This window comes from Rhinolophus sinicus, linkage group LG15 (assembly GCF_036562045.2).
Source record: "Rhinolophus sinicus isolate RSC01 linkage group LG15, ASM3656204v1, whole genome shotgun sequence".
NCBI lineage: Eukaryota > Metazoa > Chordata > Mammalia > Chiroptera > Rhinolophidae > Rhinolophus > Rhinolophus sinicus.
Window position 1 is genome coordinate 36,356,156 of NC_133764.1, and position 27,997 is coordinate 36,384,152.

The 27,997-nt window shown below is 58.4% G+C and overlaps 4 protein-coding genes across 27 annotated transcripts in view; 3 read left to right on the forward strand and 1 right to left on the reverse strand.

Moving 5' to 3' along the window:
* The window catches only part of TMEM94 (transmembrane protein 94), a 32,718-nt gene extending 31,489 nt beyond the window's left edge, over positions 1–1,229 (forward strand). For 6 of the 12 annotated variants that reach the window (XR_012492113.1, XR_012492111.1, XR_012492112.1 and 3 more), the window contains 2 exons: positions 70–568; positions 619–1,229. Coding sequence is in view for 6 of the 12 variants with exons in the window: in XM_019745535.2 (XP_019601094.2) it covers positions 70–142 (73 nt within the window). In the remaining 6 variants the exon portion in view is untranslated. Of the gene's footprint in view, positions 1–69 lie in introns of all 12 variants that reach the window. The other 6 variants (XM_019745535.2, XM_019745536.2, XM_019745533.2 and 3 more) reach the window with 1 other exon arrangement.
* Positions 1,037–14,810, reverse strand: CASKIN2 (CASK interacting protein 2). Of its 2 annotated transcripts, none has more exons than XM_019745542.2 (20): positions 14,672–14,810; positions 13,041–13,325; positions 8,980–9,031; positions 8,337–8,434; positions 7,778–7,923; positions 7,581–7,676; positions 7,364–7,494; positions 7,075–7,183; positions 6,642–6,750; positions 6,303–6,397; positions 5,571–5,832; positions 5,329–5,450; positions 5,181–5,241; positions 4,998–5,089; positions 4,717–4,827; positions 4,538–4,639; positions 4,286–4,424; positions 2,686–4,149; positions 2,373–2,595; positions 1,037–1,931 (listed from the first exon to the last, which is right to left on the reverse strand). In XM_019745542.2, exons 2-20 carry the CDS (start codon positions 13,132–13,134, stop codon positions 1,841–1,843), a joined length of 3,597 nt encoding a protein of 1,198 aa, XP_019601101.2. In that variant the 5' UTR covers positions 13,135–13,325; positions 14,672–14,810; the 3' UTR covers positions 1,037–1,840. The 2 variants fall into 2 exon arrangements, with proteins under 2 accessions (XP_019601101.2, XP_019601099.2); XM_019745540.2 differs by having other exon boundaries at positions 13,041–13,353; positions 14,672–14,804.
* A 171-nt stretch (positions 14,811–14,981) lies between these two features.
* Positions 14,982–22,589, forward strand: TSEN54 (tRNA splicing endonuclease subunit 54). Of its 4 annotated transcripts, none has more exons than XM_019745589.2 (11): positions 14,982–15,990; positions 16,104–16,268; positions 16,379–16,442; positions 16,528–16,611; positions 16,904–17,002; positions 17,951–18,003; positions 19,491–19,592; positions 19,796–20,433; positions 21,100–21,160; positions 21,495–21,611; positions 22,067–22,589. In XM_019745589.2, exons 1-11 carry the CDS (start codon positions 15,647–15,649, stop codon positions 22,215–22,217), a joined length of 1,878 nt encoding a protein of 625 aa, XP_019601148.2. In that variant the 5' UTR covers positions 14,982–15,646; the 3' UTR covers positions 22,218–22,589. The 4 variants fall into 4 exon arrangements, with proteins under 4 accessions (XP_019601148.2, XP_074177017.1, XP_019601152.2 ...); XM_074320916.1 differs by having other exon boundaries at positions 14,998–15,990; positions 19,796–20,294; positions 21,495–21,815; positions 22,067–22,195; XM_019745592.2 differs by having other exon boundaries at positions 15,003–15,990; positions 19,796–20,294.
* Positions 22,590–23,289: 700 nt separating this feature from the next.
* Positions 23,290–27,997, forward strand: part of LLGL2 (LLGL scribble cell polarity complex component 2) — a 33,127-nt gene continuing 28,419 nt past the window's right edge. For 2 of the 9 annotated variants that reach the window (XM_074320915.1, XM_019745588.2), the window contains exon 1: positions 23,661–23,815. The gene's annotated coding sequence lies outside the window, so the exon portion shown is untranslated. Of the gene's footprint in view, positions 23,426–23,608; positions 23,816–27,997 lie in introns of those variants that run through there. The other 7 variants (XM_074320913.1, XM_019745587.2, XM_074320911.1 and 4 more) reach the window with 6 other exon arrangements.

Below are 27,997 nucleotides of genomic sequence, written 5' to 3' on the forward strand. Positions count from 1 at the left end.
GGTGTCCTGCCCCGTCCCCTGGTGTCGATGTCTGTGCTAACCTGGATTTTAATCTCCTGCCCCCCCCAGGGTCCGGGTCCGCTACCAGAAGCGACAGAAGCTGCAGTTTGAAACTAAGCTGGGCATGAACTCTCCCTTCTGAGCCATTGGCCATGGTGGCTATAGTGGCCCTGGTCTCTGGGGCAAATACCAGACCCATTCCTGAGTCTGGGGAGTTGGTATCATGAATTTTGCAGGGTTTGCTCTTGTGCCCCATGGCACTGGAGGTCCAGATCCCGGTGTCAGACCCAGCTGTCATCTTGACCCATGGGGCTACTGTGGAGGAGCTGACGAGCCAAGGTCTTATCAGGACAGTCTGGCTCTTCCCTGGGTCTCCCCAGGGGCATTCTTGAATGTATGACCTCATGCGCTTAGCAGAGGGGCTCAGACCCCTCCCACCTGTGGGCTGCCCCCCTTCATGGTCCCCTCACCCAGTGCCCTCCACTCTGGGGTCTCGGGCCAGGGCCTTAACTTGTTTTGAAAGGGCCACTGGCAGCAGCCTTCGGGGGTCCAGATCACTGTCAAGTCCGCAGCTGAAGGCAGGGGTGACGGTGCATCCTCCCTCATCCCGTCTTCCAGGGGCAGGTGCCTGGATATGGCCGCGTACTTGCCCTCCCTCCCTCTGCAGGGGAGCCTCACGGGTCCTGAAGATGGAGAAGGTCCCCCACCTCACCCTGGAACCTCTGTGCCTGCCCTCAAGTTGGCTGCGAGAGTCTGTCTTGGGGATACGGCCCAGGGCGCCTTTTAGCCCCCCGCCTATTTCTCCTGTGAAAATGTTTTTACTGGTGTATATTTTTTACTGGAAATGAGCCTTTTAGGAATGAATGTAGACTGGTTTGTATTAAAACTTGTAAATTGCTTAAGAAAAACATGTGGCTGCTCCATGAGGCAGCCACCAAAGGGAGGAGAGGAGGGCCCAAGCCTCCCTCCCTCCACACTGGCGGGAACCTTGCGGGTCCAGTTGAGATTGTGGCACAGATCCAAACACACAGGCCGATAACGTGGAATGACACTTTCATTGGTGTTAGTTGGGGTAAGAGGTTAATGGTTACAGAGCTGGGGCCTGGGCCAACCAGGTCAGGCTTCCAGCCCCCAGATGGGCAGTGGGCATTCTTGCTGTGATTCGAAGACCCTCCCCAACTGCGTCTTCTCAGGCAGTTATAGATAGAATAAATTCCTTTTAAAATATATGCATTTCTCTCTGCTTAAAAACTATTTACAGTTGAAAAAGTTTGGACTTTGGGGATCTGTTAATCCCACTGCCCCCACCCCCGCCAGCTTTGCCTCACTGAGGGCAGGCAGGGGAGGGACCAAGGTCTGGCCGGCCTGGGCACTGCCATCACTGCTAAGCAGGCCCCTGGTGGCTTATATACATATCCTATGTACAACTGTGAGGACCCAGCCAGACACACCACCTCCTCCAGCCTCTCAGCACCAGGACAACACAGCAGGTGGCAAGAGGACCTTGGCACAGGAACTTGAAACATTTGGGGGGGGGGGCAGAGACAGCACCCTAGAAGCTCTGCCACCACCTCTCTCCCTGCAGAGGAAACTCTTACCAGGGTCCCTGTCCAAAGGGTAGGGCTCTTCACTCAGGTTACACACTGGGGGGGGGGGGGGGGGGTTTCGCTGAGATGTCAGCTTCTGACAAGTCCCCTTGGCCCCCGTGGGGTGGCCCCCCTAGAACTGCAGTGCTGACTACCACTGGCGTGGAGCAGCAGGAGCTGCTTCTGCGTTGGGGCAAGAGCAGTGGACGCTGCAGCTCACAGAGGGCGTTGCCGAGGCTGCAGACGGGTCTAGCTCAATCCAGCATGGCGTCCAGCTGGTCAGCCAAGGCATCGAACATGGTGCTAATGTCATCCAGAATGTGCTTGGTGGAGGTGCTGGGGGGGCTGCAGTGGGGAAAGGACTGGGTCAGATCAGCCAGAAGTCAGATCACCACGCTGGCCCTGAGCAAGGGGGCTGTTACTGAGTGCCCGGTTGGTGCCAAGCACATTCCGTGAATCTTCATTCTCACAACCTCCCCAGTCAGCAGGAGTTGCTTCCCTTCACAAGTGCACTGGGGCTCAGAGCGGGAAGTGACTCGCCTAACCGCACGTGCCTCTAAGTGGCAGCCACCAGATTCCCTCTGCAGGTCAGATCTGGATGATTAGAGAACCTGTACTCCTCCCATTCCAATCAGGGCTCCCCAGCCTGAGGATCTATCTGCCTGAGATGCCCCCACCCTCCCCTCAACAATCCCAGGACCCCCGGGAAGAAGACTTGCGAGGAGCTGTTCCTATGCCGCCACCTCCCCCCCCCCCGCCCAGCACCCAGCACCCAGCAGCCCTCACCCCTCTCGCTCCTCAGTGCCAATGCTCTTCTCTGCTGCCCGCAGTGCAGCTGCCAGGGATGAGCTGGTCTGCTCCAGTCTCTGCTGGGCTCGGCCTGAGCCCGTGGCCCCAGTGCTCTCTGGCCTTGGAGGGGGTACTGGGCGAGGGCCGAGCCGGGGAGCCAGCTTAGGGCCAGAAAATGCCAGCTGGGTGCAGGCCACAGATACAGGCTTGGGAACTGTTCCTGCAGAGACAAAAAGGTTGGCCTGTGACTTGGCTGTGCTGGACACAACCCCTGCAAACAGTGCCCTCTCCCCCAGGCCCTGCCTCATACCTGCTCCAGGCACCTTGATGAGGGCAGCAGGGGGAGCTGGGGGCTCCGGCTCCCCAGGCTGCCGACTGCCCGCCAGGTTTTCCAGAGCTGGCCCAGGGCAGAGGGACACAGAGGGCTGGGTTGGGGGGCTGGGAGAAAGACGGGCTGAAGCTCCTTGAGTTGGAAGGCTGCTGGGGTCAGGCCGAGGAGGGCTAGGAGAAGCTGACAAGGATTCGCTGGGGGTCTGGGAAGGCAGGGCGACAGAGGGGCTGGACACAGCACTGGCCACTCCAAAGGCCAGAAGTGCAGTCTGCAGCGGCTCTCTCTCCCGGCATTTGGGCCTCCGCTTAACAGTGTCTGACTCTGTTAGGTTGAAGTCCAGGCCAGCGGGCACTGGTATCTCCCGGGGTGGGGGGCCGGCTGGCTTCGGCCGCTGTTTGATAGTTAGGTTCCCCTCCTCTGCAAATGGGAGCCCTTCCCCTGAGCTGCCCCGAGATGGGGGTGTCCCCTCCGGCCCAGGCTCCTCCTCCTCCGTGTCTGATGAGGGGCCGGCTGGGGCAGGCGGGCCAGGGGGCTCCGATGGGCCAGCTGGTTCACTCAGTGTTCGCCTTCGGGGCCCTGGGGCCCCCTCCTTGGGCCCTGGGCTTCCATCTAGTGGCGGTGGCTCTGGGGTGGGACCAGAGACAGAGCTGAGGCGCTTGGGGGGAGGGGGTGGGGGGCCTTTGCGTCGGGCCCGGAGGGCAAAGGACTGGCTGCGGGGAGCCCCTCGAGCTGGGGTCTGGCTAGGGCTGGTCCGTGCTAGAGCGCTGCGTCCTGGTCGCCGAGTGAGAGTGGCATAACTGCCCAAGGCACTGCCCACTGGCCCGTCGGCCTCCCCTTCTGTTTCCCCCTCAGCTGGGCCAGGGCGGCTCAGGCTGTGGGACCGGCGCTTGGGCCGAGGTGGGTCTGGGGGAGTGACAGGGGGGCCAGCCAAGTAGGAGAAGGCCCGGGGTGTACCTGGAGGTGGTCCTGGCGCTGGGCTGGAGGGAGAGCCCTGGGGGTACATAAAAACATAAGGGGGAGGCCCTTGGGGGGCACCAAGCTTAGGGGGCCGCTCTGTGCCCTCTGGAAGGTTCCTCTCCTGTGGGGTGCTGGGGTCCCCACCACTGGGTTGGGGGGCAGGCTGTTCCTGTGAGTGACCAGACCCTCGTGAGCGTGCTCCAATGCTCTCCTGGCTGGGGGAGCGGGCAGGGGGCAGAGGGAGTGGCTCAGGGCCATCCCCGGCCATGGCTGCTTGCAGCTCTGGGCTCAGCTCGCTGCCCTGAAAGGTGAGGAGGCGTGGGCCAGCTGCAGCAGGACCATCTCCATTCTCCAGCCCCTCGATGGCCATCAGCTCTGGGCCCCTGGCCAGCCGGTGGCCACCCTCGCCTGAGGTCTCCCCCTGCAGTAGGCCCCGCCGAAGCTCGGCCAGCCGCTTTACCCCCAGCATAAGCTTCTTCTGATGACCTGAGAGGGATGGATATGGGCGGAAGGGTTAGCTAGAGCTGGAAGGGGTCACCCCAGTCCCTCCCAGACCCCATTCTCTCTTCTGGCCCTGGACCCTGAAAACGTTCTGGAGACCCTCGGTGCAGTCGGTGCTCACCTAGCTTATTGACGCCAATCTCCTGCAGCTCCTCCCAGGTGAGGTCGGCCACCAGCCCCATGGAGTCGTAGCCACTGCTCACCAGCTGCTTGTGGTACTGTGGCAGTCCCAGTGCGCACAGCCACTCCAGCAAGTCCGCCTGGAAGAGTGCCACTGTCACGACTGGCTCCCCGGCCAGCCTCGGCCCCCAAGCCAGGAAGGCGCCACAAAGCCACAGCTGACGGTGCGAGCCCATGCCATCCACCCACTCACCGGGATGTAGTTGGGCAGCCACTCAGCAATGCTGAGCTGGGCAATCTCTGAGGCGATCTTCTTCCTGTGCCCAGGCTTGGTCACACCAATGGCTGTCAGGTCCTGCCACACAGAGTTGTGCCATCAGGCCCCTCCTCTGCCTGCTGGACCCTCCACTGCCCTTCCACAGGGGCACCTACCTCAGGTGTCATACGGCTGATGGTTGGCACGTCGTAGCCGGCCTGCAGGAAGTGGGCAGTGTAGCCCTCCAGCTGGAACTCACTCAGCCAGTTATGAATGGCCTGAGCATCCTGGCGGGGTGGTGAAGTTAATGGAGCTGAGCGTGCCAGAGCCCAGCCATCTGCCCCAGCCTCCCCTAGGAGCCTGGCCTGAGCAGGGACTGAAGTCCACACTAAGGCCTATCCCATGCCCCCCCTGGGCCCCCCCGGGCCCGCAGCCCACTCCCCAGTGGAAGTCACACCTTCCCCTCCAGCAGCTGCTCCGGCCTCACATCCTGGGTGAAGAGCTGTTCCCCAGAGCGGTAGTTGGCCAGAGGGCGGTGGCTCAGGTTGTCTTCAAGGAGGGAGAGGAATGGAATCAGGGGAGGCAGGATGGAAGGGGCCGAAGCAGTTCTAGCCCAGCCCATCCCATTTACTCTTCCTACCTGCCAGGGACGGGGGGTGCAGTCCTGGTAGCACCTGGTCCTCTCCAGCAGAGGTGAGCGGCTGGAGACAGGGAAGGAGCCGACTCAGCGTTTGGGGTAGTGGCAGCAGGACAGGCCCCGCCCTGTCCCAATACTCACAGCCTCCTACCTGGGCGTTCTCAATGAGGAGGCCAGTGCTGTGGCCGTTGGTGCCCTCGGAACTCTGCCCGCTGCCAGCACTGCGGATGCTGCCCACGCTGCCCTCACTGCCCACGCTATTCCTGTCACCTGCTGCAGGGGGCAGAAGCAAAGGGGTTAGAGCCCCAGTTGGCCCTGCCAACAGCTGACTGGCAGCTTGCCAAAGCCAGACACCCACCCCAGTGCCTTGTGCCGCCGTCTGGGAGGATGTACCTGGGCTGTCTGGGCTGAGGCCCACGCGAGGGAGTTGGCCATAGCTGAGAGGGTGCAGGGAGTCATCAGCAGGATTCTGCGGGGTGCGGGAGAAGCCTGGGCGCAGGGGCATGGGCGCAGAGGGGAGTCGGGGTGCCAGGATGCCCACCCGCTTGCTGACCACTTCGACGATGCCCGGGGGGAAATAGCCCACGCGGTCTGTGCCCCTCTGGCTCTCGTGGATGTGGCCCTTCCAGCGGCCATCGGGATGCTGCTCAAGCACCTGTGGCAGATGGGGTGGGGGTGGGGGCAACCATGGTTACTTCCTGTCCAAAGCAAGGGCAGGTGGCCAGGCCTGCAGCTGCGGTCCAGCTCTTCCCCGACCCCCAAGAAGCTGGTCTCTGATGCCCAAGTCAGCCCACAGTTCTGTTCCTGCTGTCAGCATCTAGCCCAATCTCCCGGGTGCCTCCAGAACATACGAACATGAGTCCTGGAATCAGCCCGGGTTCAAATCCCAGCCTCACTGCTTGCTGGCTTTGCGGACTTGGGCAAGTCTAATTTCTCTAAGCCTCAATTTTGTCATCTCTAAAAAAGGACATGGTGATAGCACCTACCTCACCTGGCTTGGGAAGGAGTCAGTGAGGTAGTGCACATAAAGGTCTTAGCACAGAACCTGATCCACAGTAGGCGCTCCAGTAAGTGACAGTAATCATTTGTGTTCGAAAAGAAATACCTGCCGCACGGGGTCCTCACCGTGATGACGTCCCCTGCCCGGACATTGAGGGCAGTGGGATCATGGAGGTTCCAGAAATCCTTGAGTGCTCGAACCTTCAGGATCCCTGAGGCCTCTAAGAGAAGGGGGAGGACTGGTGTCATCTGAGGGTCCTTAGGGTGCCTTCCCATCCCTTCTACCCCCTTCAGGACCCGCCCCCAGGTCCCTGCCTCATCATCTCCGCAGCATCCCCTGCCCCCGACCAGTCCCAGGCTCAGATGTACGACATCCTGCTCCTGGGACATCTGCTCCTGCTCCACTTCCTGGTACCCACTGGAGTAGGGGACCCCTGGGCTGGGTCTTCTCCCACACACACTCACCCCGCAATAGCTGCTTGATTTCCCGGCTGGCCTGGGAGGTGGTGAACTGATTCACGATGTCCAGAGCCGTCTGGTTATAGGTGTTCCGGATGTTCACGTCTACCCCGCCCTGGGATACAGTATGGTGTGAGGATGCACCAAGCACTTTGCTTGTCATTTCCCCCAAGCCTCACCACTACCCAAGAGATAAGTACTATTTTCAAAGTTTACAGACAAGGAAATGGAAGCTCAGAGATAGGATCAAGGACGAGCTCAAGGTCATTCAGCTAGTAAGAGGCAGAACTGGGGCTCGAATCAGGTCCAGCTGCTCTGTAGTCACTTGGCCACCGCCCATGCAAAACACCACATTGGCTGGGGGTGAGCCCCTCCTGAGCCTCTAGCATGTGGTGGGGCTCTGTGTACAGCTGCGGGGTGAGCAGGGGCCCACACCCACCTCCAGGAGCAGCCGCACCACCTCGGTCTTGCCGTACAGCGCGGCCTCGTGGAGCGCCGTGCCCGTCTTGGTCTGCCGGTTGATCTCTATCCCGGCTCTCAAAAGCTGCCTGTGGAGAGGAGGGCGAGTCACCAGGGTGGTGGGGGCGCGAGAGGAAGCTGATTGCTGGGGGCTTGGGAGAGTGATCCAGAGCAAGGGTGAAAAGGGCAGCAGGGCAGGGCACCAAGGGGACATTGTCGGTCCTACAGGAAGGGGATGAGGAAATGAAGGTGGGGTGAGTGGCGGGTACCTGATGACCTCTCTGTGGCCATTCTTGGCAGCCAAGTGCAAGGGTGTGGTGTAGTTGGGGTCACACGGGTCTTTGGCCTCACCCTCCAGCAGTGCCACACATAAATGGCTGTTCAGTAGCAGCTGGGCCACCTGCAACAACCAGCACCCAGGTAGAGTCTCCTCTTAAGACCCCACAGATGGGCAGGACCCAGTACCCCAGGAGCTGCAGGCCTCACCTTGAGCCGCCCAAATTCGCAGGCCAGGTCCAAGGGCGTCTTCTTGGCCTTGTTGACCAGGCATGGGTTGGACTGATGCTGGAGGAGCATTTCTGACTGGGTGGGGTTGGGGGAGCCAAGTGAGGGGTGTGGCCCGACCAGCCCCTGCGCCAGCCCTAGCCCTGCCCAGCGCCCCTGTGGGCGGCGGACTCACATACCACGTCATAGTGTCCGTACTGGGCAGCCAGGTGCAGCGGGATCTGCCCGTCCAGCGAGGCGGCGTTGACGGCCGCAGAGGCCCGCAGCAGCAGTCGCACAGGCTCCAGCCGGCCCTGCCAGGCTGCGTAGTGCAGCGGGCGCATACCTGCCGGAGCAAAGGGGCTTCTGAGGGAGGTCCTGGAATGACGTGGGGTCAGGGGAGGGCAGTGAGCAGGGTCTGGAGCCACCTCAGCTGGAAGGGAGACAGACCCAGTGGAAGCAATGGTGCCTTCACCCGGGGTTTGCTTAGGGGGAGTTCCGGCTGTATGGGGCTGAAGCCAGAATCCCACCTCGCCCACCATAAATGAGCTGGTGACCTCATGACAACATCATCTCAACTTCCTCACCTGGATACTGGGACGCCAGTACCACCCACTACACCATAAGGCTATGAAGATGGAAGAGGTAAAGCATTTGCAAGCCCAGAAAAGCCATGTCAACATCTATTAGCATTGCTATGACGTAGCAGAGGCCAGCTCTGACCATAGGGTCTGGGTTGGGGGCACACTGGGGTCTCACCATTGCTGTCCTTGATGTCCACAGTGGCCTGAGCCTCCAGCAGCAAGGCTATGAGCTCCAGGCTGCCCCCCAAGGCAGCATGGTGGAGAGCGGAGAATCTGGCGTGGCAAGATACATGGTAGGGTGTCAGTGAGCAGCCCTCCACCCCCCAAATCCTGGTCTTCCACACCAAACCCATCCTGGGGACTGACAAGGCCGGGTTACTTGCCCACTGTGCCCCACCCCCGCCAGCCCTGCCGTGGGAGCGCAAAGCAGCCAGGCTGCAGCATGAAAGGGCTCAGTGTCTGGGCTGAGAGGCCTGTTTGTCTGGCCTCCCCTCAGCCGGCCCAGGGGAGGGGGCCGTGGGAGCAAGAGCCCGAGGGCTCCTACCCTCTAGGGAGAAAAGGGGGCCCAGCAGGAATCTGACCCAAGGAGGCCCCTCAGAGAGGCACCAGGGCCCCTCCTCTCACTCAGGGACAGCTCCACAGGCAGGAGCGTGGGCAGGACCCCCTCCCTCCCATCCGACACGGTCAGGGCCCCGAGCTCTCAGCAAACACACTTCAAGGGCCAAGTTTGAGAGGGGAAGGGGCTCTAAGACCCAGGTCTTTCCCCCTCGCCCCTCCTCCGCCCTACAGTTCTTGAGAGGGGAGGGGCTCACACTCACCCATCAGCATCTTGGTAGTTGACATTCAGTCTCTTCGTGGAGCCGAGGAGCTCTGGGGTCAGAGCAGAAGGCATCAGGGTACCCTCAAATGACCTGCTCTTACCCGCACCCTAGCCCAGTGCTCCCTTCCAGCCCACCTCCCAAATCCAGCTGACCTCTTGGTGCGCAGGAAAGCACCTGCCCCATGGCCCTTTCGCGTCCTGTCCCTGCGGCCCCTCACCCTGGCCCACTGGCCCATAAGCTCGAGGGCACTGAGTGCAGAGAGCTGCTGCAGCAGTGGCCTGGCTTTCCGGGGCCCCCAGCCCAGCTCATTTATACATCCAAGGGGGCGGGAAGAGAGGCTGGCATGCTGTGCCCTCAACGGACGGGCCCACGAGTGCATGGTTAGCATTCCTGTCTGAACTGGCTAAGGAACGAGTCTCATTGTCACACTGGGCCAAGGGCGCTGGGAGAGAAAGGAGAGGGGCACTAGATGCTCAAGAGTGGAAGGGCAGATGCCAGTGCTGGACTCTAGGGCCACCATACCCAGCCCTATGACCTCCCTGAGTGAAGCCTGGTAGAGAAGGTGGCGTCAGACAGACTTACACCATGCCCGGGCCCTACCATGTACTAACTGTGTGATCTCGGACAAGTCACTCAATCTCTCAGCTTCAGTGTCCTCATCTATAAAATGGGTTGATCAGAGAACCTGCTCACAAGGGTTGAGTACCCGAGTCAGCATGCAGGAGATGGAAACCCTCACCACTTCGCACTCCTTACACATTAGCCACTATCATCAAGATGCTGCCCTCCAGCAAAAGCTGGTACAGTGCCCCATTGGCCCGTCTCTGTACCCACAGGCTCCTAGCAGAGATAATGCCCCAGGCAGGGGGCTCTCTGCTGCGTGGTGGCAAGAGGAGCTAGGGACATGGGCAGGATGGTGGTTTATCCCCTTCAGGGACAGGAACAGGATTCACGTAGGTGTGTCCCATTGGCGAGCCAGGGTATAGGAGGGGGTGTCCCTGATAAATGGTGGGGAGGAGAAGGGGAATGCCTGTCACAGGCGGCCCCTGCCTCCTGCTAGAACCTACCCCTGCCAGGAAGGAGGAGGCCTGGTTCAACCCAGGCAGGCAGGGTGCCAAGCATGCTGGTCCAGGCCTGCCCCCAGACCCTAGTGGGCCCCTGAATAACCCAGCAAGGCAGGGCCTCATTCCAAAAGGGAGGGACGAACCCTGAAGTGACGAGTGCAGGGTGGGGAGGGAAGGGGATAGCTACGTTTAGGACTGCGTCAAATTACTCTCCTGCTGAAAAGGTAAATACACAGCCAAGGAGTGACTAGGGGTGAGGAGGTGGGGGCCACCGGGAAGAAACACAGGACTCCCAGTCTTCCTCTAGCCCCCTTGGGAAGTTCTTGTCACACAGAACCATTCAAGGCCATGGGAAGAACAGAGGCTCTGGAAGCAGGAAGTGCCTGGTTCAAATTCTTTTTGGCTGTGTGTCACTGATGAGCCACGGTACCTCTCTGAGCCTCAGTGAAGAGGACGAGGTCAGCAGGGAAGAGACACAGAAAGTCCCTCTACCTGCTGCCAGCCTGGACAGTCTGGGATGGGGCAGCTTGGTGGTGAGGTGCAGCCTTTCTAGGAAGTGTCAGGACAACGTGACAGGAGGGACAGGAACAGGGGCAGGGCAAGGCTGGGTGGCTCTGTTCTTTCCAGAACAATGGGCGGAAAGGTGGTGGGGGAGAGGCTCACAGTGACTGGGCTGGGGGCCGTGGTGGGAGGGCGGAGGGTCCTGGTTCTGGCAGTGGCTCCAGGCACTTCCCCTGCAGCACCACCTTCTTTCCCGGCCTGGCTCTGGGGGTGGAAGGGTCGCTCCTGATTTAGGCTTGGGCAGAGGATGTGAGCTCAGCAGGCCACCCCCAGCCCACTCCGTTTCCTCTGGCCAGAGAAGGAGACAGCTCAGAAAAGAGTGGAGGAAAGAGGGAGGAGGGCCGGGGACAAGGCCAGGGCAACTACACCCTCTGTCCTCCCAGCTACTTGACATCGATTGGAGGAGCTGAGGGAGCACCTCTCTGGCCAGCTAGAAAGCTCTAGCCACCCCCCAGATGGAGAATGGGAGCCCTGATACCTCCCTTCCGGCAGTTGCCTTTGCCTCTGTGGTGTGGAGCAGGAGTTCCCAGCCTCCCTTTTGAGATCTGCTTTCGAATCACCTAGAGAACTGTCTAATTTGCAGAGTCGCAGGCTCTCTGTGATGATTCTAATTCTGGGGGGTACCAGGAGGTCTGCATTTGCAGAACAATCCTAGGTAATTCTGATGAGGAGCCAAGTGTGGGAGCACAGGCGAGAGGGCACGGGCTTGTCTCTGATCTGTCACACAATGGCTGTGTGACCTTGGGCAAATCACTAATCCTCTCTGAATGTCAGTTTTCTCATCTGTAAAGCGGCTATAGAAAATTAGAGAATTGAGAGGATCATAACATTTCATGAACTATAGGGTCGGCAAATATCACCTTGTGATTTCCTTTTTGTCACCAGCTTTTCCAGCTTCTCAGAGGCCTGGGAGGGGAAGCTCAGTGCCGGGGCATCAAAAGTCCCAAGACCCTGTGGCTCTGTCTATGCCTGTACTCTCTCTGTAAAGTCCCCTTGGGGGCTGTGGGAAGTGACTGCTTCCCCATAGACATTTCCCCCTGAGCACAGGGAAGCTTCCTGGAGCCTAGGAGCCCAGCTGCAAGGCTCCCACCACCAGCCTCCAGACCGCACCCGCTTGCCCTCCTGAGGACCTCATTTTGAGGCCCCAGCATGTGAGGCCAGCAGCAGCTCAACCAAGGCCCCACTGGGCATGTCGCCAAAAACAATATAGAGGTGAAGGGAGGTGGGGGAGTGGCTCCCACTCTTGCGCCTCCAGGGCTAGGGACCTCCTTAGCACCTTCACCCCATCATACTCACCCTGTATCCACTTCCCAAGGGCACAGAGACACCCCCCACACACAGCTCCATCTCCCTATACGCTGGGTCTTCTGCCCTGGTATGTAAGTGGGAGTCGCTGGCTTCTGGGCCCTTAAAATCCTTCCTTCTGGCACCCACACTCGCAGGTGTGGGTGGGGATAATTGGGTGTTGTCAAGTAGCCTGGGGGACTCCTTCCTGTGCACAGGGCTAAGGTGTATCTTGGGGCTAGAGCCCTGGAGTTCTGGGGGAATCCTCCCTCCCCCAGCCCCAGTGTGGTGGCAGCTACCTCCTGCCCCTGTTGGTATAGGAACTCAAGGGGTAAGTCCAGTGTCCTCCATGGATGGCCCAGAGAGCTTGCCCTGAAGCCCAGAGGTCTACTTTTCTTGGGGTCTCACTGCAGATGTTCCCAAGAGATGGGGCTCAGGTGTGGCCACCCATACGTGGAGCCCCCACAACCCTGTCAAGACTAGAGACCCCAGACTGTGGGAAAACCTCCAGAAAATTAGCTTTGGCCACATCCCACTAGGAAACACACGGAGATAAGTCAGGGGGGAAAGGGGCTTTAGCAATTGATTAGATAGCGCTGAACTTTGTTTCAAGCAGTAGGACTGTCTTTTTAAAGGCATCTTACAGACACCCCCATTAAGCTAAAACACAAACGTAGAGATGATGTGGTTGAAGTGGTGTGGGTGTGGGGTGGAGCTCTATCTGTTCAGTCTTTCCCAACCCATTGCCAGAAACCCCATGGCTCCAGAGAATACATCGGAAAACCACCTGCTAGAAGACAACCCCGTGAGGGCAGGAATTTCAGTTTGTTTCATTCACTGCCATGGCCCACTGCTTAGAACACAGCCTGGCACACAATAGGCACTCAAAAAATTTTGAGTGACTACACTTCAACCCTTTTATTTTACAGGTGAGGAAACAGGCTGAGAGTTTAAGTGATTTTGCCTAAGACACACAGCAAGCAGGACCAAATTTCCTCTCTGGCTCTCCCACACAGACACACTCCCTGTACACAAGACAGTTCTCCCACCCCAAACCCCTAGATCACAGGGATCCCCCAGGCCTCTCTCTGTGACTTGAGCACTCAGGGGAGGGTCTCAGCTAGACAGTCACCCCCACCAAGTACTCACTTGTCTTTGCAGCCTTGACTTTAGCAACCAGTTTCTGCACACCAGTCACATCTCCGTTCTTGACGGCGAGGATCAGGTCCTGTTCACGACCCATCCTGGTTCCTGGGCTGGGCTCTGGGCTCAGAAGTCCAGGGTAGAGGCAGGAAAACTGGCCTAAGCCAAGACGTCAGGGTGCCATGCCTTGGTCCTTTGGAGGGCTAGGCGTCCTGGGGGAGCGTGTTGGTGTCCCAGGCAGTGAGCTTCTTGTCAGGGGCTGACAGATCCTCCCTCAAGGTGCTTCACGAGCTGCCACCACAAGCAGGAAAGCCGATCTCTGAGGGAGTGGAGGCTGCTCAGAAATCTGGACAGATATCAGCTTGCAGCTTCCGACAGCCCCAGGATGAGCTGGGACTGGGCACGCCAATATCCCCAGCGTGGCTCAGGAGCACCAATGCCCACCCAGAGAGCAGCCAGCATTCCCTCAGGCCTCGAGCAGCAGCAGTGGACAGGTCTCAGGGGTCTGGAAAAGGTGCAGTGCCTCTTTGCTGAGGGCTGGGCCAGAGCCTGCAAGGGTCCCAGAAGCAGGGCTCAGAAAAAGAGCCATACAGGGCCTCCAGAGAGCCCCCCAAAGCTCCCTGGCTGCCCTTCTGAGTCAAGGGAGGAGCTGAGACATTCAAAGCGGAGAGGGAGCTGCCATGCAAGAGGAATATTTGGAGGGGGGGAGGTGGCATTCTGGGAGGGGTGGCTGAGTCACTAAGGCCCCAGGGCACCTGGCAGCACCTCAACCTGGGGCAGGCCGGGCCAGCGGCCCATTCTCTACAGCTCAAGGCGCTGACACCCACGGACAACTGTAGGGCCAGGAGGTGGGGCCTGGGAGGGTCAGGCACAGGCAGACAGGCAGGGGTCACTCCCTGTAGAAGGTGCCTGTCCCCCAGACTCCTCTCTACCTAAGCTTTACTATAATAGCTGGATGGCCTAGCGCCAGGGCTCTTTAGGAATCCAGAGTGGTGTTGGGAGCTTATGGCCCCCCATTTGTGGTGAGGGTCTGCCTGCTGGACAGGGAGACTTTACAGCACCTGTTGCTGACCCATCTTCACCCCTTGTGCGTGATGGGGAAGCAGCTGGGCAGAGAACGGGGACAAGTGCTGGGGCACTGCTGGGAAATGGGGCTGCCTGGCCCCCCAAGCCTGAACCTGAGGCCCAGAACCCTCAGTGACCACGAATTTGTTGCCTGAGTCCTGTGGCATGAGACCCGCGCAGGCCTGGGGCTCTGGCTGGGGACCCCTCACTCCCAAAACGTCCCAAGCCCAACCCAGATGGCACTCCCTCTCAGGGCCCGCGGCCGACAGTGGGGGAGGGCGCCCCTGGCAGTGCCTGGGGTCGAGCTGGCTCCCCCGCCCCCCGGAATGCCCGCCCAGCGCCGCGCAACCCCCCAACCCAGGCCAACCCAGGCCGACCTGGGGAACAAAGCGGCGGGAAGGACTGGGAGGGCCAAGCGCCGGGAGGGAATGATGCGGGAGAACGGAATAAGGGGGCGCGAAAGAGGACGGAAGGAGCAAAGAGACTGAGGCGCCCGCCGATCCCGCAGAAAAAGTTAGTCTTGTGCCCGCCCTCAAGGGTGCTGACCCACAGCTTAGGCCCCGCAGTCTCACCTCTGCCAGCCGCCCCGCCGGGGGTCCAGCTGGCCCTACGTGGTCCCTCGCACTCCGGACCGTGGCTCCTACTGCCCCCCTTACCCCCTTTCTCCTCCTCCTCCTTTTCCAAGGCCGGCTCGGCGCCTCCCGCAGGAAATCCCGCCCCTCCCCCCTCCCTCCCGCCGGATCGGGAGCGGAGGGACCGTCCCGGCCGCGCAGTCAAGCTGTCTGTCAGCGCCCGCGGCCCCGCCCCCATCCGTGCCAGGCCCCACCCCCATCGCTCCCCTGCAGACCCAAGAAGTTGGCCGAGCAGCGCATGCGCCCAGGTGAAGCGGAGGTTGTGTAGGCGAGAACGCGTACCCTTAGGTTCCTGTTGTGGAGCCGGGGCGACCTGGGGCTCCAGAGTTTAGACCGAAGGGTTTCTGACTGGGTGAGAGAGAACACGTGATTTGAAGGGGTCTGGGAACCGACACCCGTGGACCCCACTTGGGAAGTCCCCCTTCCACTTTGCCCGTCGCCCCTCCCGGGACTCCTGCAGCGAGCGACCTCCGCCAGCGTCCGGAGTCGCCGACCTAGCGGCTGGTCGGAGCAATGGTGCCACCTAGCGGACGGTATCGGAGCAGCCCATGGTGGCGGCGGCGGGGACCCCAGCCTCGAGGAGGTGCTAATGACGGGAGGGGGTGGCGCTTCAGCACCATCGTGGCCCGGACAGCGCCTCCCGCCCCCCCCCCCGCCCCCGCCCTCCAAATCCAGCTTACGAGCCCTTCCGAAGGGACCCAACGGAAGACACTGAAGGAACTATGAGCTTCCCCAGACCCCACCTCACAGCCTCCAGTGGCTTTCAGTTTGCGAAGCTGGAATTCGGGAACCCAATGGTCTCCTTTTCTAAACTCCCTCTTCCCTCCTCTAGTAGGGACTGATGGTGGGGACTAAAGCAGCCCAGGACTGTGGAGGGGAGCGTCACGCATTTTATTATTCATACTACACTTTCAGATGCCGGGTTCCTCAAGTTTTACTAGAGAGGAGCTCAGACGAGGGCTAGGGACACTAGAGGGGGAAGCTCCTACAAATCCAGAAATCTGCAAGCTCTCTGCCCCCGGAATCGAGGCACAAATTTGTTGTCAGGCGCTAGGACCCAGGACAGCCAGGAAGGCAGAGAGCAGGTGGGTTGATCCGGAGACCAAAGGAGCCGAGGTCAGATCCGCGGGCTCTAGGGCCGCGAGAAGTTCCGGCGGTGGGCGGGGCATGGGCAGCGCACGCGCAGGCGTAGACGGCGGACTCATGGATCTCGAACCAGAACTAGCAACCGTGGAGGTTCCTGCTGGGCGCGTGCTCAGGTGCGGTGCGGCTCTGCCCGGGAGAGTCACGGGGACCATGGGGTGGTCGCGGGGAAGAGTACGGGGGTTCGGGCGGCTCCGATTGCCTGACTCTGACCCCGCGTCTCCTCCAGTGCCCGGGAGCTCCTCGCCGCTCGCTCGCGGCCCCAGAAGCTACCCCAGCGCTCGCATGGTCCCAAGGACTTCCTTCCCGACGGCTCGGCTGCCCAGGCCGAGCGACTGCGCCTGTGCCGGGAGGAGCTCTGGCAGCTGTTGGCAGAGGAGCGCGTGGAGCGTCTGTGAGAGGGACGGGACGGGACGGGGGCGGGGCCGGGACTAGGACTGGCGGGGCAGACCGACCGAGAAGACTCGGTTAGACTGAGACGGGTTCCTCCCTACTCCAACCCAGGGGCAGTTTGGTGGCCGCGGAATGGAGATCAGAAGAGGGGTTCGTGGAATTGAAGTCTCCTGCGGTGAGCGGCGGCGCTTAGGGACAGGGGACCATCTTTCTCTGCCCTTTCTGGCTCCTTTGTGACATTTGCTCTGGGTCCCACACAGGGTAAATTCTGGCAAACCATGGGCTTCTCGGAGCAGGGCAGGCAGCGGCTTCACCCTGAGGAGGCCTTGTATCTGCTGGAGTGTGTGAGTGGGGCCCCAGGAGGGTGGGGGGAAGGGGTTGGGATCAAAGAACATGTGGGGGTGCTTTTTTTGGGGGGGAAGTATACGCAACTGAGTATTCAGGAAGTTTGTAATCTGACTTCTAGGACATGAGAGAATGCTCCCCCATTCCTGGCTGATCGTATTCTTGCTGTGATGCTTGGGCGTGGGGTGTGTGTGTGTTGGGTTCCCGCAGATGTTAGAGCCAAGAAGTTACCCCATTGATTCTGCCACTGCAGGGAGGGCTTACACGTTGAGCTGTTGGCCCCACTTCTAGGGCTCCATCCAGCTCTTCCACCAAGACTTGCCGCTGTCTATCCAGGAAGCCTACCAGCTGCTGCTGACTGAGGACACTGTGACTTTCCAGCAGTACCAGGTATCTGCCACCCTCTCCCAGGAAAAGAGCCTCCCATCCACTGAGTCAATGGGTATTTACATGTACCTAAGATGTGCAAGGGCACAGAACCATATGCTGGGGCTACAAGACAGGCAAGGATTCTGCTGTCGTGGTGCTTACACCCTAGAGGTGGCAATGGATGATTAATCAGCAAGAGAAAGAACAATTGACTTCACAGAGCTGAGTGTTAGGAAGAAGACAGTGGAGGAGGAGCACAAGGCTAGAGACATTAAGTGTCATCGTGACTACGTGAATAGTATTTAAAACTAGGGGGGCTGTATAGGTGTGTGGCCAGAGTGGAGGGCTGCATCTGAGACCTTGTGGACTCCAACATGTGGAGGTCTGGGGGAAGATGAGACCAGAAACAGATGGAGGAGTGTCCAGCAATGCAAGAGAAAAACCTGGAGAGGTGACATCACAGAAGCCAAGAGATTTTTTTCAAGGAACAAGTGGTCAGCTATGTTGAAGGCTGCTGAGAGATCAAGCAAGATAGGGGACATTCTGGCATACATCTCTGATACTGATATGGAGACAGGAGGACGAACACATGGCTCTTTACCAAAGACCACTCCCACCCCACCCCTGTCAATGGAGGGGCGGGGGATGCCCACCACCTTCTGCCATTGTCTTGTCCACATTGTAATCAGGAGCTTCACTCTCATCAGCTTTGGTATCCAAATATTTTAGGACATAGTTCTTTTCCTGGCCCGTCACCTATCAGCTTTTTGGGATTTGCATTTAAATAAAGAAACTGTTATATGTCATTTCTGCCCAAAATAAGGTAAGCAAGAAACAGGAATTCGTACTGAGAACTTAATCTGGGGAAGGTATTTATTAATGAGAGTGTGGGGCATGGCTTCTCTTCCCGAGAAACTATTTGGTGTTTTCACAAGTGGACGTATGACCTTTACTTTTTTTTCTTTGGAGGTCTTCAGCCACCTGAAAAGACTGGGCTATGTGGTGCGACGATTCCAGCCAAGGTAAATCCCTATCCCATTTCTCTCCCATTTGTTCTCATCCTGGCATCTGGATGACTAGCCCCAAAGTAGAAAGCGGCCTCTGCTAACCTGGAGTCCTTGGCTGGAGCTGCAGCTTTCAGGACATGGGCCGTGGGCCTTTGCTGGAAATGATCTATTGAGGGGCATGTTGGGACAATCTGGTCATTTCAACTTCTCCTGGGGTATCAGAGTGAGCCCCATCTTCAGTCTGTTCACTCCATAGATAACGACTGAGCACCCACAGCCAACTGTGAGCATGGAAATGCACCGGAACTGGGCCAGGCACTTAGTAAGTGTGCCAGCAGATTTGTCGAATGCAGGCAGGAGTGAAGGAATTAACAGTTGGTAGGGTTTCACATCCCTTTGGCTAGATGTTCTTTCCTTCTGGGGCCTCTGAAGGTCATCACCTTAGTAATCCAACATTGCCAGGAGCCACAGAGACCTTCCAACTTGGAGTGGAAACAGGTACAGCCTTTGCAGTTTCCAGGATGTCACCAAAGGTCTAGGACAGAGCTTTAATTTCTGAAAGTGGAATATATCCTAAGGGAATAGTCACAGATGTGTGCATAAGTTTACTTGTGACAATGTTCATTCACTCAACAGTATTTGTTGATTACTTATTGGGTGCCAGGCCCTATGCTTGTTGCTGAGGAACAGCAGAGAACAAAATCACTGCCCCACGTAACTTGCGTTTAGTGGGGAGCTTACACAAAACAGTGAACTTGGAAACATCCTATGAGTCCAACTGGGAGGGCATAGTCCCACAAATTAGCTTATCCCTTCGAGCAGCACTGTCCAATAGAACTTTCTGTGGTGATGACAATATCCTACGTCTAAGCTGTCCAGTATACTCGTATGTGGCTTGTGCAACTGAGTTTTTCATTTTCATTTTAATAGCTTTAACTTCAGTAATTCCTTATGTCTAATGGCTACTGTATCAGACAGTGCAGCCTTAGGGCCATAAAAAAAGTCATGGGAGGGGAGGACTGCTATAGTGATAAGGGGCCATGTCCATAATATATTATTAACTAAAACAAAAAGACTACAAAGCAGTGTCATTTTTGTTAGAAAAACCAAATATGGAGAGAAACAGTCAGTGTGGTGTTTATAAGAAACAAAAATGTTACAGTGGTATCCATGGGTTTTTATTTTCATTTTTGTTTTCTAAGTTTTCTGGCCCTTGATATTTCTCACCAATGACTAATCATTTGCTTCTGGCTCTGCAGGAGCCCTGCTTCCAGGGAGCCTCAGTTCACAGGTGCCACACGGAGGCCTGGGCAGAGATGCATGGGCAGGCCCCTGTGGCCGTCCCTATGTACCCAGCGGGCAGGTCTGCCTGGTGCCTTAGCCCTTGGGTGTGGCTGACCCTGGCCCACTGACTTGCCCACTGGGCCAGCCCCTCACAAACCCCACCAGGAGCACCAGGCTGAGCAGCTGGATCTGTTGTTTGCCCCATTCTCACCCCACAGCTCCGTCCTGTCCCCTTATGAGAGGCAGCTGAACTTGGACAGCAGGGCCCAGTGCTTGGAGGATCGGAATGGCAAGAGGAAGAGGAGGAGCTCCAGCTCTCGGTAATGCTCCCCACTTGGCCACGCCCCAGGGAGTTGGGGGGGGGGCAGAGCTGGTGTTTGGGACCTTGGAGAAAGCATAGGCTTAAGAGCTGGGTTTGGGGAGCTCCCTTGAGGGCTCAAGGAGGCAGAAGTGCACCCACAGGACATAATGCACCTCACTAGTCAGGAGCAGATGTGCCGCATTTCCTCCCCATGTCCCTCAGGTCCACTAATAAGAAGCCCAAGGCCCTGGAGAACCCCCTGCAGGGGGTGGATGGGACACCTGAGAGCCTGGCAACCTCCATCCCACCTTCCAGCAACCAGAACATCCGATGCCCTGAGGAGAAACCCCAGGAGTCAAGCCCCATAAAGGGTCCAACGGGCTCCTTTCAGCTTCTGGGGTCCCTAGAGCCCAGCATGGCCAGGGAGGGGGTGGGGTGCAGCCAGGAGAGCGGCAAAGTAGAGAATGGGGTCAAGGGGGTGTGTAAGCCACGCTGGGACTTTGAGCAGATCTCCTTCCCCAACCTGGCTTCAGATGGCCGCCACACCCTCCTGCTTGCCCCAGCCCCAGAGCTTCTCCCGGCCAATGTGGCAGGGCGGGAGACAGATGCTGAGTCCTGGTGCCAGAAGCTGAACCAGCGGAAGGAGAAGCTCTCCAGACGGGAACGGGAGCAACAGGCAGAGGCCCAGCACTTCCGGGAGGACATAAATGCAGATGCCCAGGTGCAGCGCTGCTCCAGCTGGTGGGAGTACAAGCAGCTGCTGCAGAAGCGGCACCTGCAGAAGACCCAGAGCCGCCCCCCACACCTGTGGGACCAGACTGTCACCCCCTTATTGAGTCCCAGCCAGGCAGACTCCCCAGGTACCCTCTCACTCTGCCATAGCCCCACAGGCCACTGACAGCTAAGGAATCACAAGACTTTGAAAGGGGCACGGATTGCCCAAGACCGATTAAAGCTTAAGAAAGATGGGGGAGGAGAGAGCTGTCCCACGGAGTGTAACCCACAAGGGCAATCTGTTTTCCTGGGAAGCGACAAAAGGACCCATGTGGGAAGGTTTACAGATGGCGAGTCAGTACCCAAGGAAAGGACAGGAAAGCAATGAAAACTCCGAACAAGTCCTTACTTAATGTCATACACCAGATGGGTGGGGACAGCTCTGCCACCAACTTGCTGTGCTCCCTGTTCTCCCCAGTCTGTTAGGGGAACAAGGAGGTGATCCGTAGACCAAATAAAAGGAAAGCTTGCTGTATGCCCTGCATGTTAAGGACAGGGGACTAATAGAGCAAGAATGACACTAACAGATTCAGAAGTACTTACAGCCCTTATGGGAAAATGGGAGATTGTAAGTAACTGGATGAGGGCTGCCAGATCAGTCATGTTACGGATAAACAACATGGTAAATCTCTATACTGACAAAAATCTGTTAAATCTGGGACCCCTAACGTAGATGGCAGACTGAGAATGTCAAGGGAGTCTACAGATGACTGACTCCCCTCCCCAACGCTTTATTTTCACTGTCCTTGTAGCCACAGTCCTTCAGCATATCTCTGTGCTGCAGACAACACACCTTGCTGATGGAGGTGCCCGGTGAGTTTCTAGGTAGTGCCCATCGCCACAGTATTTTGGCTGCCTGTAGGAGTTGGCAGCTGGGATTTGAAGTTGGGTATAAGCTGAGGGATTGTTCCACGGACCCCTACCGTGGCTAATACTCATGTGTCTAGGGGAGAGGGAGGAGGGAGTGGATTTACCCCAGGGTTCTGAGATGGGCAGCTGAGCCTCCCCTGCGCATCAAGTGGCACCTCACAGCAGCACCTCAGTTTCCCTGAACAGGCTGCTTCCTGGAATGGGGAGAGGGAAAGGGTGGCGTGGAAAGAAAAGGTGGAGCAGGAGAGTTCCCTAAGGTTTCTCACTCTGTCCTCAGGCTGCTGGAGAACTCGGGGGGCTTGGAAATCAGCTTTGATGTTTACCAGGCCGACGCTGTGGCCACGTTCCAAAAGAAGAACCCTGGCAAGCCCTATGCCCGGATGTGCATCAGTGGGTACGAGACCAGCGAGCACTGCCCCAGGCTGCTGCCAGTTACGTAAACCAAGTGGACTGCCTCACCACACCCCTGACAGATGTCGATCCCTGAGAGGATCCAGAGGTCCAGAGAGATTATGTGACCCACAAGAGGCCACACAGCCAGTTAGTGCTATGGAACCCCAGCTTCCCAGTCCTCAGCTCTGATTCCTGGCATTGGCAGGTAGCCTCTCTCCTGTTCTGGGCTCATTTGAGAACCTGACTCTTCCTAGCCCACTTACTCAGCCAGGGCTCTGGGTCTCTCTTGAACTTATCAGAGCCATGCAGTTTGCAGACAGGAGAGTCCAGGGGCCAGACTTCTTATACTCCCAACTCCTGTCTTAGTCTCCCTTCCCTGGGAGCCACAGAGGGCTGGGGTCTCAAAGCCTGGGGGTAGGCTATGTCCAGGTCTCAGTCTAACCTTTATCCCTGCAGATTTGATGAGCCAGTCCCAGACCTCCACACTCTCAAGCAGTTGTCCTACCAGAGTGGGGATGTTCCTCTGATCTTTGCCCTGGTGGATCACGGAGACATTTCCTTCTACAGCTTCAGGGACTTCACACTGCCCAGGGATTTGGAACACTGACTGTGCAGCTCTGGCAGGACCTGGGGCCTGTTGGAAGGGGTGGGAGGATGGGGACCCGAACTGTCTACTTTCAGGGACCATCTCAGCTGCCTCCTACACCCTGTAGCTTCAGGGGCTAGTCTGGGCCTTGGTCCTGGGTGTCTGATGCTTGCAGAAGAGCCAAGTTGAGCACCCACCCACCCACCCACTTGGCTGTTGCAGCGCTTCAGAGCCCCCGGCCTAAGACTTGCCTTGCAGTGATCCCCTTGGAATTCAGCACTAGATTTTAGAGACCCAGCGCGGTGGGCCAGAAGAGAGGACTCTGTGCCTTTAAAGGAGAGGGTGCCTGCTTCATGCGATAAAGCCAAAGCCATTAAAAAATAGATCCCTTTTGTGCTGTGGCTGGATATACTGGAGAAGTCCCCCGAGCCCCAGTATGGGTGCGCAGACCCCCCCCCCCCGCAACCCGTTGTCGGTGGAACTGGCCCCCAGGACCTCACCCCTGCTTTGCCCACCCTCAGAGAACACTGCTTTCTCCCGTGCAGAAGCTAAAAGAAGCCCGCAGTAGGGCAGGACACGACCCCGCACCTTTCTGGGGCCTGCGTCGGATGTGAAGGGAAGTCACAGACCTCTGGTCAGCTTGGCTTTCTGAAAGGGGTCCTCGGAGGGAGGCCAGCGGTCCCCAGCAGCCCTTCCCTGAAGGCAGCGGATCTGGGTATGGCAGCTGAGAGGCACCATAGTCGCTGCAAGCTGTGCGGGGGAGCGCGCCATTCTCGCCCCTGGCCTGGACTCCGCGCCCCTTCCGCTCCCGCCTCTGGTCGCTCGAAGCCCCTCCCTCGTGCTAAAAACTCTGGTTGCTGTTGGTGTCCCTCGGGGCCTCGGGCGTCTGCCTACCTCAGCAGGGACTAGGAGAAGGGGTTTCCAGGATTGGGGCCCGCCTCGAGGGGAGGCGCCTCGCGGCGACGCCCCCGTCCCCACGCCACCTCGCTCTTGGGTCTTGAAACCTGGTCCTGTGTCCGCTGGTCACCCTCTGATTGGATTGGGCGCTCTCAGGAAGAGCCGGCCGGGGTATGCCCCGCCCTCAACAGCTCCGGGCCGGGTTGTGGAGGGACCGCTTCTCTGGGCAGTCGGACCTGGGAGGTGGCCCGGGGCCGTCGCGCGTTCCGGGAACTATTTCTTCCTCCGGGAGGCGGCGGGACACTGGGCGCGGCGAGCCGTTCTCCGACCAGGTACGCGCAGGTGAGGCCGGGGGCGGGGCGGCAGCGCCTCGTGCATATTCTCGCAGGCCTAGGCCCCGCCCCAAGCCGCCTGGGGCCGTGGATTGGTCCGAACGGCGGTCCCCGCCCCGCGAGGCGCTCACGCCCCGTCGGCGCAGCGCTGCGGGGGGCGGAACTGAGGCGGGGCCGGGCCGCTGGGGCCCCGCGCTCGGGGTTGTGCGGGCCTTGCCGGCTCGCCCTTTATGTAAATAGTAGCGGCTCCGCCCCCTGCTCGCCGCGCTGGAGGTGAGCAGGAAGGAGACTGCCGCCCAGCAACCCGTGGGCCGGCGGCGGAGTGAGCGGAGGCAGCGGCAAGCGCCGAGGGACTCGGAGGCCTCGGCGGGGGCCGGCCTGGGGTTCCAGGTGAGGCGCGGGCCGGGGCCCACCTATCCGGGCCCGCCCCCTCGGGGCACCAGCCACTTGGGGTGGGGAGGCAGGGGAGGGCCGGGACCCCGGGCGGGGCGCGGAGGGCTGCGCCCAGGTCCGCCCGCCTTATCCTGGATCCAGTCGCTCCGCCGGTTTAGGAGAAAGACACCTGTAGGAAGTGCCACTGGGAACTTTTCTCTGCCTCATCCGCCCGCGATTACAGAATTTAGGTTTCGGGTTTGCACAGTAGTGTTGGCTTTGGGGAGTGGGGAAACAGGTGCCCCGCCCGGCTGGGTGCGAGGGTCACCGCGAGCGGAGACGGAGTCCCCGGGACCCGGGACCCGGGACCCACCACGTGCAAGGTGCCTGGCGGGGGAGGCCGGCGACGCGCGTCTCCTATGGTCCTATCTCCGGGAGCGGCGGCCGGAGAGTGTTACGTCGACGGCTTCGCCTGCGTCCCTGCCATCTGGGCCCTCTTCCTACCGGCCCTTTGTGTCTCGTAATCCCCGGACGCAGGAAGCCCGCGGGAGGGACTTAGGGCCTTTCTCTGCCTCGGGCGGCTTTGGGCACCTCTAGGGGACAGTACGGAGACCTAGTCTGTTTTCCACAACGACAGAGGTGGGGTTGCACTGTGGAACGTTGGGACTTGGCTAGGAGTGGAAAATTCTGCCTTGCCAAAGGAAGTGTGCAAAGTTTGCTCAAGGTTTGCTCCGGCTGGATTGTTCGTAGACACATTGAGCTTTGGCTTGGGGGAGAACTGACTAACCAGGAGAGCCCTGTGTGGCCCCCTGAAGCTTTCACCTGAGACAGGTGAGGTGGGTGGGGCTTAGACGCAGGCCCCTTCCATGGGCATCCATGAGCCAGACGCAGTGCGTCTTAACTTGGGCTCTAGGGATCCTCTGCAGAGTTTACAACTCAAGGGTGCAGAGGGGATTCTGAACAAGGAAGAGAGCTGGGAGGGAATGAGTGTATGTGGGAGACAGGAAACCCCCAGGTGGGAAGAACAGAGGTGCAGTACAGAAGAGCTGTGGCTCAGCACAGGGGAAGCAAGGTTAGAAGATGCTTTTAAGGAAGACAGGCTGGATCTGTGTGAACTGAAGTCCAGAAAGGGTCCTCCGAGATGGTCCAACTTTCTTATTTTACGGACAGAGAATCCAGATTTGGTTTCCTTAATTGATCTGCGCACAGTGTCCACTATGGCAGTCAGGACTCAAATCTGGCTCTGGGGGCTGTGACCAGGACTGGCTCCTCTTTTCCGGAGTTAGACTGGGCCAGTCTCAGTGGGGACCACTGGACAGTGTTTGGGGAGATGAGACCTTTTAGAAAGTATAAAATAAGAGGGAAAAACTTCTCCCTCTTGCCTGACAGTCTTTCCTCAGACATAGTGTTCATTAAATGTTTGTGTCCTTCCATTCTCAGGTATACTTTTGAATTGTGTCTGATCAATTTTTCTTCTTGCATGACCTTGGCTCGCTCACTTAACCATACCAAGCTTCAGCCAGCTTTATGTTTTACTAATGTAGACAAGAAGATGAAAAATGTTACAAACACATGTGGCTTGGTACATGCTGGAACCAGGTGAGGGTGAGCTTCTCAGCATCCCTGCAAAGCATAAAAAGCAAGCGTGGTCACTTATGGGCCTTTGGGCAGACGTCTGGGCCTTTTGAACATGCCTGATGGATTGTGAGGGAATCTGGCTTCTCTGTCCAGAAACCAACCGAGAGGGTCATGATTTCTGAGAGCCTGTGGAGGTCAGAACTTTTAAAATGAGGATGGGAATAGAGGGACAGAGGTAAAGGGCTGTGGCTTCTCTTAACCTCATCTTGTGTTCCAGTGGCCCTTGGTCATTCTCCTGCTCCTTGGGAGAGCCACGAGTGAAGCCTGATGGCCAGACCCCCGCTGAAGATCTTTGGGGGGTGGGAGGGGGGATGTAATCCGTTCTGCTTTCTGCTCAGGGGTGGGCTTGGCTGTACACATTCTGCACCCTGTTGGGGGGTGGGGGGAGGGGAGCACATTCCTGCGCTGCTCCTTGTCATTAAGGAGATTTTCTGAGAATTCCATAGTGCTTTCAACCTTATTTAGGGAAGGACTTTTCGGCCCCAGGACCCTCTCCCTAGGAGAAAATGATGCATGGAGCTGGAAAGATCGGAGCCTTTACAGTCAGTCTGTGACCCCCTGTCTACCCCACTGGAGACATTGAACATCCTGGGCAGGAGTCTCCAGGAGTAATGTGGGGTTTCCTGAAGGCTTACTCAGCCTTATTGGTCCTTCCAGATGTGTCAGAGGTAGCTCCTGAGACACCTGAGTGGGGGTGGAGAGGCTGGTGGTCCTGTTCCTGGGCTGGCTGCTTTGAGCAGCACTGGCCTCTGGGACTCCCTCATCCAGAGTAATCAGCTTGGAGAGGCCTTCTTATCTCACTCAGGCAACACCACTCTCAGGGTTCCTCCTGGGTCAAGGCATGCCAGGTCTGGGTGGCAGATTTGTCTTCCCTTGCCCAGGAGCAGTTTGCAGGGACAAGCGGGGTAAGGGACAGGAGATGGGCATTCCCCACTGGGGCCTCTGGTTCTGCTAGCCCTTCTCCAGCCCCGCCTCCCCAGGGTTCCCCAGGAGACCCTCCGTCCTGTGCCCTGTCACCAAGAGGCTTTGCCCAGCTTCCTTTGAGGTGACCTTCCCTCCCCACCATGCCTCCCAGAGGAAGCTGGTCCTTTGAAGAGTCACCCCGCTCCTTCCTCTTCCCAGGAACCACAGTGAATTCTTGAGCTAGGAGAGGCTCCTCTGGGCGTGGGGACAGGGAAGCTGCTAGGGACCTGACTCTACCCTTCAGGAATTCAGCAGTGACCGGAGCCTTCTCTCGAAATACCTGACTCAGTGTTCCCAGGGTTTGATGAAAGGGACCTCTGGGCATAGAACTATTTGACTCTTGTAGCTAATGATGTTGTTGGGTTCTTTTTGCCGAGGACCTGGGTGTCCTGGAGCCTTGGACGGAGGCAGGGCCCACAAAGGTATCCCCAGCAGGAAGCCAGGCATGATGTCCTCATGGCCATGGCCTTGGCCAGAGACTTAAGAGCAGGATGGAGAAGTTCCCTGAGGGACCCTCTGGTGACCCAACCCAGTGTTCTCTGGGATTGGTGGCTCTCAACTGGAGAAGACCTTAGTCTAGTTGATCCCCATTTAACCCTACTTGTTCATTCATTCACTCAACAAGTATTTACTGGTGCCTCTGTGTGTGTGGCGTGGCTTAGACACCAGGCATAATCCTCACACAAAGCAAAGATCTCTGTCATCACAGGATTCTCATGCTAAAGGGTGGGGAGCGTGAGTACAGAAAATACGTGTAAGTAATAACATCTTAAAAGGCGATATGAGCTATAGAGTACCAACTAAAGCAGGGCGTAGGACCCCTGTGGTGGAGGCAGCTTGCAGCTTTAAAAGGGGGTCAGGGTGGGCTTGACAAGGTCACAGCCGAGCCCAGACTCGCAGAGGTGAGGAAGTTCTCTAAATAAAATTTTGAGTGTCTCCCAGGTGTCAGGGCACTAAGCACTGGGGATACAACCATGGGCAGGACCGGCTCAGCCCCTTTCTCCTGGAACTGACATCTTCTAGAAACTCTTAGGACAACAGTGCAAGTTTTGAAGCAAGTAGGAGGCTGTGGCATGGGCCTGGTAGGATGAGCAGGCAGCGCCCCCAGCCCCAGCCCAGGGACGGTGTCCACTTTGTCCCCAGAATGGCTTTGCTTTTCCTTGTGCTTGGCCACATTCAAGCCCTCCCTTCCTTGGAGAGAGTGTGATGTTGGGTTAAGAAGGGGACTGAGGCCCGTAGAAAGGTGACGGGGGTGGTGGTGCATGTGTTCTGACTTCGCACCCATCCTCACAGCCAGGCTGAGCAGGGAAACCCTATAGGAGGAGCCTGAGGTGCGGTGGGAGGGCCCTCCTGGCAACGCCCTCCCGTGGCCTACAGCTCCTTAGAATGGGTGGTGGGGAGGGGGGTGGCAGCTCACCTGGATCCAGCCAGGGAGGGCGAGGCCATGCTCTGGCTGCTGACCCCAGTGATCCCACCCAGGGGCTCCCACCCCTGGCTAGTGTCGTTGTCCTGGGAGAGAGGCGTGAATGGAGCCGAGGGTTCTGCAGTCAGGTTGAAGTTCAGGGACTTGGACTCTTACTAACTGCTTGGGCTTGCTAG

What these genes read in the sequence shown, in the direction of transcription:
- CASKIN2 (XM_019745542.2), bottom strand. Translation starts at nt 13,134, where the DNA reads ATGGGTCGTGAACAGGACCTGATCCTCGCCGTCAAGAACGGAGATGTG. An exon ending in AACTACCAAGATGCTGATGG is followed by an intron (nt 8,435 to 8,979) that starts GTGAGTGTGAGC and finishes TTGCCACGCCAG; the next exon opens with ATTCTCCGCTCTCCACCATG. An exon ending in AATCAAGCAGCTATTGCGGG is followed by an intron (nt 6,398 to 6,641) that starts GTGAGTGTGTGT and finishes CCCTTCTCTTAG; the next exon opens with AGGCCTCAGGGATCCTGAAG.
- TSEN54 (XM_019745589.2), top strand. Translation starts at nt 15,647, where the DNA reads ATGCCGGGTTCCTCAAGTTTTACTAGAGAGGAGCTCAGACGAGGGCTA. An exon ending in GAGGAGCGCGTGGAGCGTCT is followed by an intron (nt 16,269 to 16,378) that starts GTGAGAGGGACG and finishes ACTCCAACCCAG; the next exon opens with GGGCAGTTTGGTGGCCGCGG. An exon ending in TGACTTTCCAGCAGTACCAG is followed by an intron (nt 17,003 to 17,950) that starts GTATCTGCCACC and finishes TTTTCTTTGGAG; the next exon opens with GTCTTCAGCCACCTGAAAAG.